The sequence below is a fragment of the Dendropsophus ebraccatus genome, chromosome 5, assembly GCF_027789765.1.
Source record: "Dendropsophus ebraccatus isolate aDenEbr1 chromosome 5, aDenEbr1.pat, whole genome shotgun sequence".
Taxonomy (NCBI): domain Eukaryota; kingdom Metazoa; phylum Chordata; class Amphibia; order Anura; family Hylidae; genus Dendropsophus; species Dendropsophus ebraccatus.
The window spans coordinates 128,288,976-128,309,463 of record NC_091458.1 but is presented as its reverse complement, the minus strand read 5'-3'; the positions used below and the strand labels follow the sequence as shown (position 1 = coordinate 128,309,463).

The 20,488-nt window shown below is 44.1% G+C and overlaps 1 protein-coding gene across 1 annotated transcript in view; it reads right to left on the bottom strand.

The window, feature by feature from the left end:
- DOC2B (double C2 domain beta) overlaps window positions 1-20,488 on the bottom strand; it is a 370,017-nt gene that overhangs the window by 64,402 nt on the left and 285,127 nt on the right. The window contains exon 5 of the mRNA XM_069971208.1: window positions 6,946-7,072. Within this exon, the coding sequence (XP_069827309.1) occupies window positions 6,946-7,072 (127 nt within the window). The remainder of the gene's footprint in view (window positions 1-6,945; window positions 7,073-20,488) is intronic.

Sequence of the window (20,488 nt, the reverse complement as noted above, 5' to 3'; positions counted from 1 at the left end):
GCCAGTCTTAATGGTGGTGACATATGGGGAGCCAAGTGTTAGAGACCCCCAAATAGTATAGGCCTCAGACGGCCTAATACTGCCAGCTTCAGACACTCAATAATACTGTTAGCCTCAGAGACCACCTTACCCATATCATCATACTACTCCCCCCTTCATCCTCCTTCCCCCTCCACCATCATACTACTCCCCCCTTCATCCTCCTTCCCCCTCCACCATCATACTACTCCCCCCTTCATCCTCCTCCCCCCTTCATCCTCCTGCCCTATCATCATACTACTACCCCCACCTTTATCCTCCAGACCCTCCATCATCATACTACGACCCACTTTATCATCCTCCTGCCCTTCCATCATCATAGTATAACCCCTCTCATCCTCCTGTCCCTCCATCATCATACTACTACCCCTCTCATCCTCCTGCCCTTCCATCATCATAGTATAACCCCCCTCATCCTCCTGCCCTTCCATCATCATAGTATAACCCCTCTCATCCTCCTGCCCATCCATCATTATAGTACTACCCCTCTCATCCTCCTGTCCTTCCATCATCAAACTACAACCCCTCTCATCCTCCTTCCTCCTCCATCATCATAGTATAACCCCTCTCATCCTCCTGTCCCTCCATCATCATACTACTACCCCTCTCATCCTTCTGCCCTTTCATCATCATAGTATAACCCCTCTCATCCTTCTGCCCTTTCATCATCATAGTATAACCCCTCTCATCCTTCTGCCCTTTCATCATCATAGTATAACCCCTCTCATCCTTCTGCCCTTTCATCATCATACTACTTCTCCCTTCATCCTCCTCCTGTGCCTTGATCATCATACCACTAGCCCCTTCATCTGTATTTAAAACAAAAAAAGCCATACTCACCTCACCAGTATGGACCCTCTAGTCTTCCAGGGACTCCTCTCCCGCTCTGCATAGGTGACATCACTCGCGCTCGGCAGGGGGCGGGGCTTCCCGCGGCAGGGGGCGGGGCTGTCTCGTCAGAATCAGGACAGTCCCGGCAAAACCTGAGGGCCCCCACTTGCTCCCCTCCTCACCATCCGGACCGGGATCCACCGCTTCTCCTTTCCCTCGGTGACAGGAGAAGACGCCACACAGGCCCCTCTCCCAGGCCAGGTCACAGCGCCATACACGCTCTCTGTTGTACAGCATTGTGACCTGGCCTGGGGGAGGGGCCTGTCACCCAGCGGATGCCGTACAGGGGAGAGGATTATAGTGTGAGTGGGGGCGTCCTCTCCTGTCACCGAGGGCCACGAGTCTGACGGCAGTGCATCCCTAGAAGCTGCAAAGCTGCAGCTTCTAGGGATGCGGAAAGGGGGACACCTGAGCGGGCGGCGGGAGTCAGATGACAGGGCAGAAGTTGCCGCCCCTAAAAGGACCCCAGAATGTGCCGCCTGAGGTGGAATACTCATTCCGCCTCATGGCAGAAGCGGCCCTGCTAACTTGATATGAAAACTGTGTCAGGTAGCCTGGATGTGGATTAGCCTTTATGAATAAGGTTTATCCACAACTATAACTGTGGCACGGAAACGGCAAATCCACAACATTTACACATACTGGACCCCAAACGTCCAGTCTTAATACCAGCCAGGCTAATAGTTTACCTACCTGGTGACTACCTTACTTTAAAGGGGTTATCCAGGATTTAAAAAACTTGACCATTTTCTTCCAGAAACAGAATAATTTTTTTCTCCAGGTATTAAAACTCTATTGAAATTAATGAAGTTTATACCAAACTGGAGACAAGATCCATGCTGTTTCTAGAAAAAAGTGGCCATGTTTTTCTAATCTTGCATACCCATTTAACACTTATAATTTAGGGACTGGGATCATGAGGAAATTGGTTGTGCATCAACAGTAGGTCAAGAACAGTGTTCTAAACATAAAGACTAAGCAAAGAGAGCAAAGAAAGGTCCGCCAACATTCCTCGCCTCCTGAGGAAGTGGGTGAAGCGAAACGTGCATTGGGGTCTGAGGTGAGGTCCCCCCCTTGTCCATGATATACATTTGAGGGCAAGCACATTTATCTCACTGGAGCTTATATGCTCCTTTTTACTTTTCTGTATTGATTGTGGATACAGGGTTTACAACTTTTTAGCAAATGTGCAGGTATCTGGTGGCAATGATATATTGATTAACTACTAAATTATACGTATGTATGTGGGTTGCCACTATATATCTGTTTGAACTTCATTATAAAGTAATTACTGTGATTAAGCTGCTACATGCACCACACTTTGTTATTGTACTTTATATCGATGTATATGCTACTGATACTAGAATGTAACTGTCATTACTTTGTGGAAACGGTTGGGACCCCACATGTTTTTATGGGTGGTTTTTAATCATGTTTTGAGATGCACAATAAAGATTATTATTATTATTCATATTTATTTATTAAATTTTTCATTTTGTACTTTTTCTTTGAGGGAATTTGTAGGTGTCATATGTGGCAAAACGCATGCATATCACAGAAGCTGCCTGGGTTAAAGGGGAACTATCAGCAGATTAGATGAATCTAACCTGCTTATAGCCCCCTATAGTGCCCGAGACGCTGAGGAGGAAGGTGTATGGTCCTGCACTGTTAGTGAGCGTAATCTTCTGCCAGGAGCACCGTTAGGAGCACTTCCTCGCCCCCAGAGCGTCATCCAGCCCTCCCGCTCCATTGATTGGGACAGTGGACAGTGTCCGAAGATTATGCAGACTAACAGTGTGGGACCGGCGATGATGAGCGTCCTGGGCTATTAGCAGGTTACATTTGTCTAACCTGCTGATAGTTCCCCTTTAAAGAGGTGCATAGATTTGCAAAGTTGTGGTGGGAGATGCATTGTTGGTACAGTCTGCCAATCAGACCATTAAAACCAGTCATTACCTGCGAATACTGATTACAGGTTTGATCTGCAGGTAACAGGTGACACCTGTCTGGTATGACACAAGCCCAACACAACCAAAACGTAAGACTAAAAATGTGACTCGGACTTGGATAGACAGTAGACAGAGGAGGCAGGCGTCATTTAGAGATGAGGGAAGGCAGGGCCGCCATCAGGAATTTTGGGGCCCCATACAGCCAAAGTATCAGGGCCCCCTATTAGCAGAACCATTCCCAAAAATTTGCGATGTATCCTTAACTGATGTATTTGAAGTGGCATGCAGACACAGGTGCTTTGGATACGTCCTTTTTCCATGCATGAGCCCTAATAATTAAAATAAAAACATGTTGCTCGATCTCCCAGCAGCAGTTATGTCTGCACGCCACTCCAGAGATATTAACTTTGTGGCAGGCACACTTTAAGAATTACTGTCATTTGAATTGAAGGGTACTCCTAACTCAACTATTGCATTGCCCCACAAACGTTATATAACATCTAAATATACTGGGGGAGATTTATCAAACATGGTGTAAAGTGAGACTGACTCAGTCGCCCCCAGCAACCAATCAGATTCCACCTCTTATTCCTCACAGACTCTTGGGAAAATGGAAGGTGGAATCTGATTGGTTGCCGGGGGGCGACTTAGCCAGTTTCACTTTACACCATGTTTGACAAATCTCCTCCAATGTATCTACCGCTTCTGGACGCATATTGCTATATTATTTGCACTTACCGCGACCGGAAGTCTTGAACTTGAGCTTTCGTCTCATCTCTCTAGCTGGGATCGGGGCTAGGCTAGGAGGTCGCCTTTTCCCCGTCCCACTTCTCGTCTTTTGCAAGACTTGGTAACTGAGCAGATAGTGACAGCCCCTGTCTCTGTATCTGATGTTACCGAGAGAGACAGGAAGTGGAGCGGGGAAAAAGGGATCTCCTAGCCTCTTACATGCCATGGCGCTAGGACCATGGCAACCAAGCAGACACATCACGGACCCAAGATGGCGCCCGATCCTAGACAGGGAGATGAGACAAAATATATTTTTTTTATCAAGTTCAAGATTGCAGATAATGAGTGCAGATAACATAGCACTATGCCGCCAGATGCAGTAGAGACAGTATATTTAGATGTTATATAACTTTTGTGGGGCAATGCAATAGATATTTATAAATTATAGCAAAAGTACCCCTTTAACTTTTGACATGTGTGCAACTTGTATGAAGTTAAGACTGGTCAGGGTCTAAACCCCCTCCAATCGTTACCTATAGTAATGTGCACAGTAGTATGGTTCACTCCTCAGCTCAGTGCACAGTCCAACTGATCACAGGAAATGGGCTCCATAGACTATAATGGAGCCTCTCTCCTATAATCAGTTGCACTGCAAGGGCTGTATTACACGGCCTGATCACTAATGTAAGTGAGTTCCGATCTGCTAGATCGGTGCTTGTTGCTGAGCCCATATACGGCTCGATAATCATGCAGCAAGGGCTGTGTGTGTATATATATATCATTAGTGATGTCCGTGCAGCCTTTGCCCTATTGTAAAATAACAAACCTTAGCACACCTGTCCACGTTTCCGGTGTACTTCTTGCTTCTGTCCGCAGCTGCCACTGGAACTTCTGAGCTAGTCTCTAAAGGGACAGGCGGCTCAACCAATCACTAGCCATGGTGGTCCCTTCTCTGTCAGTGATTGGCTGAACGGCCTGTCATTTTACAAACCAGCTCAAAAGTTCCAGTGACGTCAGCGGACAGAAGTGAGAACACCGGAAGTGTGGACAGGTGTGCTAAGGTTTATTTAATAATTTTACACATTTATCAGCCAGATCGTTGTCATTTACTTCAACCTAAAAATTATTGGCTGCTGGGCGTGCCGATGATTTTTAGGCTGGAAAAAACGACTACAATCAGCTGATGATCATTTCATGAGCTGATCATTGGTGATAATTTGCCAAATGACCTGATTTGGCAGACTATCGCTCCGTTTAATAGGGCCCTAAGCTGAGCCGGGGGTCTCAGCACTCAGACCCTGATGGAACTTAATTTTTGACAAGTTTTTTTTAACATGTCACAAATTAATCTAAATGACAGTACAAAAACGGCTAGTTTTTTGACTGTGTGACCCTGCTGATATGTCAGTGTATCCGCCTCGCTCCGCATTTCAGCGCTGTTCTTATTTTTGCAGGTGCCGCTGTTTTGAAGCAATTTCATCCAAAATAAAAATGTAAATTAGTTACTTTGGTGCACAAGAAAAGTCCCTCGGCCCCTCAGTGCACTGTCCCACCTGCACGCTGGTTCTGAAGTACATGCCTACTTTTTCATACTCAGTTATGCCATCCGGGAACACAGTCTGAACAGAGCATGTGCGAGAACGAGACATACCTGCTTATGTATAACTGAGTATGTATAAGCGTGCACTTCAGAACCAGCATGCAGGTGAGATGGGGTACTGAGGGGCAGATGAACTTTTCCCCAGTGCACCAAATGAACTGATTAGCATTTTTAGGCTATGTTTACACTACGTAGAAGTACGGCCATTGTTGCCATCGGCAACAACGGCCGTACTTTATGCAGTGTGGAACATTGCCTACATTTCTATGGGATCCTGGCCGGAGCGTATACATATTGTATTCAATGAATTGCAGTCGTAGGAAACCCTGTCAGTTCACACAATGAAGCGTGCGTCTCCGGCCGCTCGCTTCATTGTGTGCTGTGGGAGGTTCTGATGCGGGCGTGCGCTGATGCCTCCACATCAGAACCCTGCGGCTGAAAGATCATCCGTCCGGTACTGCAGTACAGGCCGGGATGATCCGTGCAGAGATCGGCCGTTCCGAGACCCAGCCAGGGTCACGGAACGGCCGGTCTCTTACCCCGTGTGAACATAGCCTTATTTTGGATCAAAGTGCTGCAAAACAGCGGCACCTGCAAAAATAAGGAGACCTGCGCCGGAATGAGGAGCGAGGCGGCTACAGCGACAAATCAGCAGGGACATGTGGACAAACCTGCTGAGTATAATGTACAGCATCCTACATATTTACAGTCATACATGCAGGTTATATACACGTACACATACATGCAATTTACATACTATATATCATGCACACACAGACATACAGTATACATTACAGATCAGCAGTCACATGGATGAACCTGCTGAGTTTAATCTTCAGACTAATACATATTTACAGTCATACATACAGGTTATACACGTGTACACACACACACGTGCACTTTACATACCATACATCATATACACAGACAGGCAGTATACATTATATACAGTCACACCTTACACAGATATACACACTTATGCACATTGTATACTTACATCCATACTATCTCTCTCTCACACACACACACACACACACACACACATTAAATAGACATACACATTACAGGGACATAGAAACTCACACACTGTGAGCACCTGTGTGTGCAGGGAAGCTCCATGCTGTGCAGTCCTCAGCTTCTCTCCTCACAGCTCTGAGCCCCTCCCCCTCACAGCCTGGGCTCTCGGCCCCTCCCCCTCCTCCTCACAGCGTCTCCGGGCCCTCTCCTCTTCTGTCCCGACATGAGGAGAAGGAGGATGCAGTCAGAGAAGGCAGTAAGAGGGCGGGGGAGGGGCCCGGGGGTAGTGAGGAGGGGGCCCTGTGACAGGACAGACAGGAGGGAACTGTGTGCGGTACAGCTGTCAGGTTGGCCGGGCCCCTTTGATCTTAGTGTGAGCCCGGGCCCCTGACAACTGTACCGCCAATACTGCCCTGATGGCGGCCCTGAGGGAAGGCAATTTGTGAAGATCCTGCAGCTCCCCATATTTCTGAAGTTTTATTGACTGTGGATATAAATTGGCGCAAACAGTGGGTAGAATATATTCAGACAATATACAGTCAAATGAGACTTTTTGCTTATGGCTGCAGTGTTCCTTTTTGGGGCAATTTTTCTATACATATTAACTAGACAATTTTACTAATAAATGAATGTTATTTTCTGTAACTTCATTGATGCCTTTACACCAAATCAAACAAAATACACCTCTTGTTTACGGCTAATAAATAAGGGCTTACTTACTGGTAGCTGTTTCTCTAGACAGATGCTAAAATTTTTGGTTTGGTTGGGCTTTAATTTCTTCAAGGGAATTCTTGTTTCACCAATGAATTCATTGTGGCGGAACTTATCCTCATCACAAACTGAAATTCTAGATATAAACACAAAAACAAGAATTGAAAAATAGGATAAACATTAATAGTAAAGTATATATATATTCAGTAACTTTGCTGGTCAAAACCATCGTTTCTGTAACCAGTTATTAAGCCAATAAGAACTCGGAAGATCATTGCAAAAAACAACTGGCTAACAGAACCCATAGAAACTGATTGGTTTTGTGGGAATACAAGCAACATTTCGCATGACAACAGAGCAGTATTTATTTTTAACATTCTTTTTATTGTTCATTTTAAAATTTACAATAATTGTGTGCACGTAGGTTAAAAAAGGAGCGCCGACATATGGCACTGACTTCATACATAGTGAACATTATTGAAAGCATTGTAAGTTAAAGTGTAGTTGTTAACAGAATATTAACAAAAGCAATAAAAGAAAAAACACTGAACAGAAATAGTGTGTTCCCCATCCATCAATTACAATTAGATGTGCATCGGTGAGGCTGTGTTCACACATGTTTGAGTTCCATTCCATTAAAGGGGAAATATCAGCAGGTTTGTGCAAACAGCAAGCAGCAGTGTACCTCCTGTTAGCTGCACTCTTCTTCTTTTTTCTGTTGACCGTTCTGTTCTGGATCAGTTAGATTTCAGATACGCTAATCAGGCCCTTAGGAACACTTGGGGGCATTGCTTGGCCGCACAGAGCACCCCCCTTGGCCACCCAACCACCTCTTTTGTCCCCACCTACTATGCATATTGATGTAAATTACCTGCTTGTACATGCACGGTCTAAAGCAGCATAATTATGTATATATTAATATTCATAGTAGGCGGGAAGAAAAGAGGCAGCTGGACGGCCGAGGGGGTGCTCTGAGCAAAGCCCCCCAAGGATCCTAAGGACCCGATTTGCATATCTGATGTTATCAAACTGCTCCAGAACAGCCAGACTGACAGAAAAAAGAACAGCGCAGCTAACATGAGGTACGCAGCTGCAGGGGGCATCAGCAGGTTTGTTTGCATGAACCTGCTGGTAGTTTCCCCTTTAGGGTGCGTTCACACATACCAGATCCGCAGCAGGTTTTCAGCAGATCTCATCTAAATAACTGAACACAGCATCAAATCTGCACCATCAAAACTGCTGCAGATCCTGTACATGTGAACACACCCTCAAATGATACAGTAATGCAATGAAACTGCAAAGTGTGAGTAATACAAATCAAGTTTAACAGAATAATCATCTGGATGCAATTGGTATATTATGGGAATTGCTGTGTAATCAGATATACTATTTATTTAAAAAATTTTAAGGAATGAGTTTCCATTGTTATTTTGGAGCTCGATTGAAGTAAAGCTTAATTGCAAACCACACCTGAACTGGAGACAAGAGAGGGGGAAAAGTGGCCATGTTTTTGTAGCGCTGAATAACCACCTTTAAAATAGCCAGACCCAAAGGTGTTAAAAAGGGGCCATGTCGAACCTAACCTAGAATAATGTACCAGCTGCCATCATTACAATGTAGTTTATTAAACAACTGCCGTCATTTGATATTCAAAACAACGGACGTAGTTTTAAGTAACAAATAAAGGCTGTTGAAAATCGTTGTGTGAATATAGCCTAAAAATTTATTTTTTTATATAACTTTAAATCCTCAAGGGCCCTGATTTTGTTGCTACACTGCAGCCCATTCCTGAGTCAAGGTATGTCCACACTACAGAACCCCGGCCGATCACCTGCTGCAGATTATGCAGTCCGCCCCTGTTTGCGGCTGCGCTCATCTCCGCTGGTCCCATAGGCTTCATTCTATGGTTTGGCAGGTTCTCACATCCACGAGAAGAACCATTCTTTGGGCGGACGGCAGAATCTGCCAACCCATAAAGTGAAGCCTATGGGACCAGCGGAGATGAGCGGGGGCGAGCTGCGGGGGATTTTACTATTTGGTCAACTATCTATATGCCCACCTGGGGAAAAATTGCAGATAGTCAATCAAGTAGTAAAATCGATTATTTTATAATGACCACAGGTCCGCTTTGTCTGAAGGGGAGGGTTGCTACCCAAGCACCTTGTACTATTGTGCCATAATCTTTAATGTATCCGAAGTTACATAATACAGATCTCTAGAAGTTTGGAGGCCATAAATATTGGTTGGGGGGACTGTCCCCCAGATTATTTTTAAGTTCCCTCCTGCCATTTACAAAAAAAAGACACCTTGCCAGACTTCTCCTTTAAAGGAAAACTAAAAGCAGGTTAGACACATCAAACCTGCTGTTACGTCCCTATAGCACACGGGGAACTAAGGATTAAGGTGGTTTCCTTACCTTGATCCTCTGCTCTGTTTTTAGTAAATTTGTAGTTTATTCCCTATGTAAATGAGGCAGTTCAGTGCACTGGAGGTGGGGATAAGTCCTTCACCAACTGGGGGTGGGGCTACATCCTTCAGTGCACTGGGGGTGGGGCTACATCCTTCAGTGCACTGGAGGTGGGGCCACTTCCCTCCGTGCACATGCTACATGTTCGTGCAGTATGGTTGCAATTTTCATAATCGAATGGCTTTTTTCATGTCATTATTTTGTACTGACAAGAAATATTTGTTAAAATACCACTGAGTTTTTACATGGAATTAACTTTTCTATTTCCAATTTCGAACTGCTGTTTTCTCATGCATAGAATAATTTTCATTTGTTTCCGCTCATATATAAAATAATTAACAGTACACAGATTACACCTTGTTTTCCTGTGTGGATGCTGCTTTCCTTTATACTATACCGAGCAGTTAGAGAACAGTAATTACAGGCATTCATAGCAGTTTGCTGGTTTGTTTATGACTGCTCCATGTTATAATTTTGCTTCTTTGTAGGGTTCATTTATCCTTATTACATCATGTGGACGTCCGGGCTGAACTCTTGATCTTTAAGTGCAGGAGTCTTTACCATTGATTTTTATTATTAGGCTAAGAAATCTGTAGCCTTGTGAAATCACTCAGAAAAATGTATTTAACACATCGGCTGGCATTCATCTTATTGATTATTTTATTGTTTAAATGTCACTATAGTTAGCATTTAACGTCCTCGTGGACAGAAGATTGGTTTAGGGCTTAAAGTATATAATGAGGTTGGTATGACTCAGGTTAGGTGGACACTACTGTGATTTTAGACACAACCCATGAGAAAGGTTTTTACAACAATAATGACTAGTGGTTTCATTTTTGCAATGACATTGTCTTGGAGTACATATAATTTATTGATTAGCTTTGTTTTTTTTTCTCTCATTGTTACCATGTGGTAAAAACAACAGTAATTATTTGATGCTGATTTGTCTATGTTGATTCTTGGTCATATGATGATGTGGGATGTTCCTCAGAAAATCCCATAAGAGTGCATTTAACCTTAAAGTGTCACTGTTGTTATAACCTTCAAAATCTAAATCAGCAGTAGATGTAATATAAAGCAAGTTTGCAATTTACATTCATTATTTATTTTTTAGTTATCATGGAAAACACGGCACTTCCTGTTTTCTGACCCTTTTTTTCTCGAGAAACAGGAAACAGTCAGAAGACAGGAAGTCCTGCGTTTCCCAGGTCATCTGAGCGTTCACAGAGAGATGGACACATTGAGCCGTGACTCTCTGTACTGGACGCAATTCCTGTGTTTAATCTGATTTTTTCAACCAGCACAAGTCAGAAAATCTGCCTGCAGGAGACTGGACCTGGATTTCTGGTAAGTACAGCTTTGTTTTACACCATGATAACAACAAAAAAATAATGAATGGAAATTGCAATCTTGCTTTATATCAAATCTACTGTTGATTTAGATTTTGAAAGTTATAATGACAGGTACACTTTAAGGCTGTGTTCACACACATTGGAGTTTTATTACAGTACTGTCACATCTTTACTGAAATGATGCAATACAGCAATGAAATACTGCAATGTGTGAACACAGCCTAAAGGGCATGAAGTCAAAATGCATTTCTGTCCTCTGGGTGCAGGTAGAATGAAGTAGAAAGGCAGAACAGGGTTCACAGATTGGAGGCCCAGAGGAAGTAATGAAAGCTCCATTCATCATGGGAGCCTGAGCTAGGTAAGTATAATGGTGTTTTTACACTGATAGATTATTAAAGCCCAAGCCAGGAATCGATTTGGAACAGGGCAGTTTCTAGGTAATTTTGACTACAGGGCGAATCTTGATAAAAGCGTGCCCCCCATACACACTACGCCATTGCCCCCCCCCCCCAACACACACAATCAACACACACCTAACCCCCCACTCACACTATCTCCCTGACCCCCCCTCCTGCACACAATTTCCCCCCTGACCCCCCCTCCTCCACACACTATCCCCCCTGACCCCCCTCCTCCACACACTATCCCCCCTGACCCCCCCTCCTCCACACACTATCCCCCCTGACCCCCCTCCTCCAAACACCATCCCCCTAACCCCTCCTTCTCCACACACTATCCCCCCTGACCCCCCCTCCTCCAAACACTATCGCCCCTAACCCCCCCTCCTCCACACACTATCCCCCTGACCCCCCCCTCCTCCACACACTATCCCCCCTGACCCCCTCCTCCAAACACCATTCCTCTAACCCCTCCTTCTCCACACACTATCCCCCCTGACCCCCCCTCCTCCAAACACTATCGCCCCTAACCCCCCCTCCTCCACACACTATCCCCCTGACCCCCCTCCTCCACACACTATCCCCCCCGACCCCCCTCCTCCACAAACTATCCCCTCTGACCCCCCCTCCTCCACACACTATGTCCCCTAACCCCCCTCCTCCACACACAATCCCCCTGCCCCCCCTCCACACACTATACCCCTGACCCCCCTTCTCCACACACAATCCCCCGGACCCCCCCTCCTCCACACACAATCCCCCGGACCCCCCACCCCCTCCTCCACACACTATCCCTCTGACCCCCCCCTTGCTCCTCACACATACACACTACCCCACTTCATATTACATAGATGGCTGCCTTCTCACCTCTCAGCTGCAGCGGTAGTAGTGCGCATCGCCCGGCATCTCGCCCCCTCGGTCTGTCAGATCCCATCCGCAGCTGCCGTGTCCACGCTCATGTGACTTGCCCCGGCCGTCCCTGCGCCTCACCTACTGCCCGCACTCCTCCAATCAGCGCAGAGCGAGAGCGTGGGGCCACTGCGGCCGGCCGTGGCGAACACGTTGATTGGCTGCGTGCACCACGGCCGGCCGCAGCGGCCCCACGCTCCCGCTCTGCGCTGATTGGAGGAGTGCGGGCAGTAGGTAAGGCACAGGGACCGCCGGGGCAAGTCACATGAGCGCGGTCGCGGCAGCTGCGGACGGGATTGTCGCTCACATGAGCGTCCCGTGCCGCTCATCTGACAGATCGGGGGGGGGGCGAGATGCCGGGCGGCCGGGTGACGGTCTGGGTGTGGGGGCGCGTGGTGCGCTATCCAACCCAGGCTGTGTGATGTCCCGGGGGAGCCACCAGCGCCCCCTAACTCTCGGCACCCCGTGCCATCGCCCCGGCCCGCCCGGTGCAAGAAACGGCCCTGATTTGGAAAGAGGAAAACTTTCTGGTTATGTTACAAATTTAATGTTTTAATGTTTTATTATGCTTTGTAATGTGCTGGGTTTGGATCTATCTGTGAAGCTTGTGTCTACAGGGTCTATCTGTGAAGCTTGTGTCTGCAGGGGCTGTTTTTGTAGATGGGAGCACTTTTTGCTGGCCATTTTTGCTTGGTGTTCCTCTCTAGGTTGGGAAATGGTTGCCCTGAGAACACTATCTATGACAGGAATTATATGGTGGCACTGTAGCATTCAGTTGTAGCATACATTGGCTGGATGTGCCCATATACGCCTTGCTTGGGTACCTTAACGGGACAGTAGCAAAGTTTTGAGCCTTGGTGTCTGCACAGAAAAAGCATGCCAGAAAGACCTGCTTTAAATTTGGCCTGGGTAGCATCACAAGAGAGTGTTGAGAGGCTGTGGAGAGGCCTGAGCAAGATTGATCCCAAGAAAAGTCTGACAAATAATAACTTGGTGCCACTAAAATGGATGCTAGAACTGGTCAGAGTCCAGAGGCTATCTTGTCTACAGTAAACAATTTACTGTACGATCAGCGACCCCTGGGGAGTCTCTGGTGCACGTAGCCAGGAGAGGTTTAATCCATCTCACCCCCACCATGTTCAAACCAATTCAGAATGTGAAATGGTGACAGCGCCACACATACAGTAGGTCAAGTCACTTTAAGCGGTATATTTACAAGTGCAACATTTCCAGAGCTGTGCGGGCTGTGGCTGCTGGAGAGGATGATGGCAGAGGGATGCTCAGTGTCCCTCCAGTGCCCTGTGTCCCTCAGTGTCCCCCTGCCATCATCATCTCCAGCAGCCACAGCCCGCACAGCTCTGGGAGTTGGGTCGTGACATCACCATGTTGTCCAGGAAGTAAAGCCTTGATGCAGTAGTAAGTGCAGGGAAAAAAAAAAACACTTTTTCCCGTAATAAGTGTATATTTGTCTTATATTTGGCGGCAATACAATACTTTAATAATTTTTTTCCCCAGAATTCTCCCTTAAGTGAGATTCCCATAAGAGGCCCAAGCACTGGACCCTAAAGAGACTTGAAAGAGCGGTTTCCCCTCCAGGAAGTCAGTCATTGTGTGGAACCCACTGGGCACAGATCGGTAGGAAACATGACCAGGTTTCTGTGTGTAACATGTTAACTTTAAAAGTGGGATTCCTGTATATCCTGTGGATGTGTTTAGTCTGATTTTTTTAACCAGCACAAGTCAGAAAAGTAAGCTGTGAAAACTAGAGCAGTTTGCTAACCAAAGTATTTTAGAGTGCACCCATGAAGGGGATCTCGAGCAGAAAGTACAGACCTTTATTCTGATAAGAAATGAGAAATGATAAAAGTTATAACTAAATACTCTCTCCAATGTCTTAATAAATCCGGTGAATCGGAGGCTACTGTGCGGCAGTCACAGAAATCTGTACTCCAAGCTGGCGCATATTATCTCTATCCATAAATCATGGTAACATGGGGAGCAGGAGGAGGCCACGCCCCCTCTGTACATAGATCCGCCCCCTCTTCCTGCCCATCAGGTGAACAGAGTGCGACTTATTGCCGATGTTCTCCAGACAGAGGGATGATAAATCTTTCCCATTGTACTTAATTATGGTCACAAAGAGTAGAGTTATTTGTCCATAACGTAATCTCGACCTTGCAATATGTTTAGTATAGAACGCTTGTTCGTGACTTGTTCGCTGATGTTATTTATGTTGTTATGATGTTATGAAGTCTCTTTTGAAGCCGTTTATTTGTACGTTCTTTGAAATGGCTATAAAGAGGCTACACGTAATGAAATGCATTTTTTATTATCTTGTGTCATTTAAAAAGTCACTGTGCAACATTATTGTTTGCCTTTTTTCTCTCCCGTTAACCTTGGCTCTATGTGAAATGTGAATAAGATGTTGAATATGACAAATCCATTTATTGGTTAGAAAGAGAATATTAATTCATCTTTTATTGGCATTATAAAAAATACTCTAATTATGCAAGGGATCATGCAATACAAGTTTAGAAGTTTTGTTGACTATTGAAACATTTTATTGTACAGTATGAATGATAATTCAGATAATTTCAAAAATGCTAATTTTAAAGGCTACTTCTTCACCAAAAGTATACTGCTCCACCTATACCTTTCTACATTTATTTGTTTGATTACTAATATTTTAGCATATTATTATTTATTCATAGACGTGTAATTGTGTACCAGCAACAGTGATATCCAGGTCTGTAATTCTGATCAATATAAGGGCAACTCTACATGACTCTAATACAGTCTCACTTTATATTTGTATTACAGATTAAACATTTTCATTTCTCCAATGGTTTTCTAGAAACAATGGCACATTTTGTAGAACCCTACTGTGATCTAAGTTCAGAAGAACTGGGGGATGCTGAGAATTTTGTTGCCATAATTGGGCTGTAAAATAAGCCTGTATTAGGACCATATGAAACGTTTCTAGTGCCGAGAGAAAATTATTTACGTTTACGTATTTGTTTATGTTTACAGATTTGCACTTCTATTAGGCTATGTTCACACACTTTCTTTTTTTTTAGCAAAACTATGGCCATTATTTTAATTTGGTTACACCCACAGATTAATTTTTTGGATGTCTTTTCACCATCTTTTTAACCAAATTCAACAGACCTAGTTGATTCTAATGGAGTCGCGTCACAGAGGGGAGGGGTTTCCTCACACTGGGGACTGGCTGGCCGCCTCCAGTACTTTATGTCTGGCCGGTGCTTGGTAATAGACCGGTGCCATGCGCGAGAACCAGGCAGCAGTTCTAATAAAAGGACTGCGGCACTGGCATCACTACACCGGTCTATTCATGTAAAAAATAAACTAAATCAATATACCAGTGGTACATTCACTTTAAATAACTGTAATTACGGCATATTTGTTGTATGATTATACGCTCAGTAATGATTTAAAGGGGAACTATCAGAAGGTTAGACAAACCTAACCTCCTGATATTGTGCCTATTGCACAATAGACACAGAGACACAAGAGTATGTGGGTTCTTTGCATGAGTTTAAGGGGAACTATCAGCAGGTTAGATGAATCTAATCTGACGATATGTCCCTACTGCACAGGAGACGCCGAGGAGGAACGTATGTGTCTTATCTTCCTCCTCAGCATCTCCTGTGCAGTAGGGACATATCAGCAGATTAGATTCATCTAACCTGCTGATAGTTCCCCTTTAATGCTGCTCCTTTGGTAATCATATCCAGTTACAAATTGTGATCAGTTACAGTAAAAGGGATCGACATGGAACCCCGATCTCAGTCTACAGCAATTACAGAATGGGCAAGTAAGACCCATATATGACTAATTAGCGGAAAGTGATGTGCATGGTAAGTACCTCCTCTTCCCCAGTCTAGCTGGGAGCACATGGAGTGGGCTTTTAGATCTGTTCACACTAGGTGTTGGCTGCCTACCATTGCCTCTGCTGGCCGTGTCTGCAGGGTGGTGTGGCTCTGACACTGGGGTCGCTGGACCGCTGGGCTGCTCCCCCCTGTGGGCACTGGCTTTGCAGAGGTGGTCGGCGGCAAACTCTGCACCATGGCTAGAGTAGGGACTCATGCATATCAGAAGACCTGCACATGGTACATGAGGCAATATGGTTTGATGAAATTATATACTAACTGTCTGATGTTGGTTTTTAATGTAGCTGAACAAGCTTTAGTATCAACCATGCGTGCGATGTGCAGCCACTTCTGTGTTCTCCAGGCTTGCGAATTACAGAATGGGGTTTGGCACAAGAGACTACCCTCTCAGCCAATCATTGGCACAGCAGTGTCCTGCCTTAGCCTCGGATTGGCTAATTGGCTCCATGTATAATGCCAACTCAGATCCTAAAAGATCTATTTATTGTCATTGGGGCTGCAAAACAGCTTTACAGATGTGTGTCACAGATCTTTAATACACCACTATGTAATATATTTTATTTGTGCATCCAATATCATAATAAAATATCATATATACACCATGCTCTCATAAGGAAGAATATGAAAGTGTATCATTTAGTAATTGAAAAAAACACATAGTTGTGTGCACAAGCTAGTCATTATATGGAATGTTTGTACTGAGCAATCTGGTTTATACAATTGGATCATTGTAGATAATAGCCTGGAAGGCAGCATTCACCATACATGTGACAGTGTGATCTGAACGCCTAGTAGAAGGTATTTTCCCTTTCCATGTTCTATTTGATAATGATAGTGACTAACAACAAGGAATTACAACTGTTCAACACAGAAAATACAAAAGCGCAAAGCAAATCTCTCCACAAAGGGATTTACATTCATTTATTATAAACCCAATAATAAGATGTATAAACATTCACCTTGCTGTAGTCATGCTGTGGCTGCAGATACGAACTTGCATGGTGCCATTGAATAACAGATATTTTCAATCTCGGCTGCAAATTCTTATTTAGATAATAAAAATGTTGCTTTTGTTTTGGCTTTCTATTTAGAAGTCTGTATTTAGCATATAGCAGGATATTGCCATGTGCTTGGTGGAAATCAGGGATGGTCCGAACCTGTTGAGGTTTGGGCTCGGCATTGGATTCTCGCTGTCTGCCCGCTCCATGCAGCGTGCGGATACAGCGGGAGGACCGCCTGGAAAACTGGGATACAGCCTATGGCTATGGCTGTATCACAGTTTTCCAGGCGTTCCTCCCGCTGGATCCGCCTGCTGCATGGCGCGGGGAGACAGCAGTGATCATTGCGGAGGGTTCGGGTTCGTACGAACCCCATCCGAACCAGGTTCGGACCATCCCTAGTGGAAATATAAATGAGCAGTTAAACATTGCAAATTTGACAAAAAAGATAAGTAAACCAAATAACCTCTTTCAACTTGTCAAAGTGTTGGTGTTAGGAATAGCTCTATAATACTGGTGTTTTGCTTTGTGGCAAAAGGACTATTGGGATTGGTACCCCCAGGGCTGCATTTCCCACTAGGCACCCATGGTCTGGTGCCTAGCACCGTGGAGCAGGGGGAAGAAAACAACTTTTTTTTTTTAAAGAAATATTTTTAGTCTCCCACCTCCAATTCAGACTTGCCAGGAAATCTGGTGTCTTTTCGAGGAGGGGTATGGTGATATTGGTCAGGTCTGGTATATCATGGTTACCGCATGAGAGTCTGGTTTCGATTGCATGTGGTGATGTACAGTAAATGTGGGAACGCGGCCTAAGATTGATCAGATGTTAATATGATGTTCAGAAACTAGAAAATCATGATGCTAATTTGTGAGTGAAGATGGGGGTCTTCAGGTTTAAACTAGTAATACAGCCCTGGGGACCCCCCTTCACTACAGTCTGGGTTCATCTTTAACCTTTTGTTGAAAATCTCTAGCACATTACAGTACCAGCAAAGTGTACTGTATACCTCTATATATAATCATACAGTTGTCATCGGCTGGTGGGGGGGCCAATAAAGCCAAGAGTACTGAACAAAAGAGACAAGGAGTAGACTGTATGATTTACAGCTTTCTGGAGCAGAAAATCCTAACAGACTGTTGTCAGAGTCTCATGCAAGTATAAGCATTTTAGTGGGAATCTTACCATATTTGTGGGTCTGCAAAACATGCCAACTAACAAATGTATTTAAATACAGTCTAAATTCTTTGCCATAACTTCGCCTGTGTTTGCGTAGCCCCTACAATTTATTGACTGTGCAGCTGATTATATGTGATCGCAACAGGATGAATAACTATGCATTTAAACCTGTCACTACAAAGAACTTTTGACATGACATCAGACTTGGCAAAATGTATTAATCACAGTGGGTGTCACTGCCGAGACCCACTCTGATCAGGAGAGAGGACACGGCAGCGTGATACACTCCCCTGCCACTCATTATTTTGTCAATGTAAGTCTATGAAACTACATTGACGGAATTAGCAGCTGTCCGGGGAGTGGATCGCGCTGCCCCATCTATTCCCCAGCTACAGTATGTCTCCTGATCGGAGTTGGTTTCAGCAGTGAGAATACAGCGGATGAATCATTTTTGACATGTCTCACGTCATTTTAAAAGTTACTTGTAGTGGCAGTGCCCATTTAGTTATTTAGTTTTTTTCAAACTACTTATATAATGTCAATATATTTTAAAACAGTCCAGTCAGTCACTACAGTTGCTTATATGCATTGACTAATGCACTCACTGTTTCTAATAAAAGGTCATGGTTTTTATTCTGATAAAATATATAACGTGTCCATTTTCACCGAGAGGTAAATGAAATGTCAGGTAGGTGAAATATCAATATCAACTTGTCTAAGAGAGATTTAGATCAATAATGGGATCAAATAACGGAGTCTCCTCAAAGACTTTCCTTATTAGACGAGGTCTCATTACACAACACATATTAAATCTAAGAGATATAGAGTAAAAGAACACTGCATCAAGCACAAAGAAATGAGAAAATCCCTTCTGATATGAGCACTATTCACTCTAGAAAGCAATAATAGTAGTAAATATTACTTGGAATGTAAGAATGTAAGAACCATTGCTGCTGTACACAAAGGCATGTTAATATTGCATTTGGGGAGAAGCAATCAACAATGAGTATCATATCTGCAGTTCTGTATTGGCTGTATAAAGACTTCAGAAGAGAAGGATTTAGGTTTAGTGATTTCTGAAAGCATTAAAATGAGACACCAGTGCAGCCAGGTGGTAGGGAAAGCAAATTATATGCTGGGCTGTATAGCTAGAGGTATAACCAGTTGGAAGAGGGAGATTATGATCTTGCTGTATAGAGATCTAGTGAGACCACTTCTGGAATACTGTGTCTAGTTCTGGAGACCTCACTTACAAAAAGATATTGATAAAACAGAACAGGTCCAAAGTTGGGATACAAAAATGGTGGCGGGTGTGAGGCATAAGATACATCAGGAAAGGCTTAAGGATTTCAGTCATTATGGTGTCGAGGTAAGAAAGAAAAGGGGGCACATGATCAAAACCCCATAATGTGTTAAAGCGCTAAATAAGGTTCAGGAGAGAAGTGATGGGTGGGTGTGGGGGGGGGGGGTCAGACTTCTGTACCCCGCCAATCTCAGTATTGGGCCCCAACAGCTCTGTTATGATTAGAGCTGCAGGTACGTAGCAACGGAAAGAGCCGAGCACACCGGCAGAGCGGCTCTATAGGGATAAATAGTACGGCAAGCGACCCGTGGCTCTATTTATAACAGAGCCGACGGTCCCTCATACAGAGATTGGCAGAGGGTACAGGGGTCAAAACTCCCACAACCTCCTACTTTTCCCCTATCCTGTTGATAAGAGAAAATTTATTTTTTTCCTGGAATATCCCTTTAAACTAGTAAATTCTGATTGTTTCTATTGGGAAGGCACTGTGTGAATTTTAATATGCAATGATTGATCTAAGGTTTCAAAATCATAGTCCTAATTTTTTCAATAAAAATTCTACATGCGAAAAAGTTTATAGCAGACAGACAATGTGCTTGTACAGCATTTTGAGAGTTTCGTTTATTAGGATGGGAAGACACATTGTAACAGATGTTCTTTGTCAACAAAACCGTGGGACATGGTAACATTACTCATTAGAATACACAGTAACACATACAAATCACCTCCCTTCGCCTTGTTGATTATTAGAAAATTGAAGTTTACTGTGAAAACCAAATGTAATTAAATAAAATAGCTCATTTACATAGATATGTGGATAAGCTACGAGGGAATATCACTTCAGAGAATAGAAAATCATTTCAGTTTTAATGATTACCATAACAACAGACACATCTACTGCCAACGTGAAATGACTTTCAGGAACCCTTTACTGTCAGAGTGGAGCCTATGATGATCACTGTCAAGTAAAGCAGTCCAAATTTTTGTTGGTAAGACTTCATGCACCATAATGTTGAGACATACTGTAGTTTCGCACC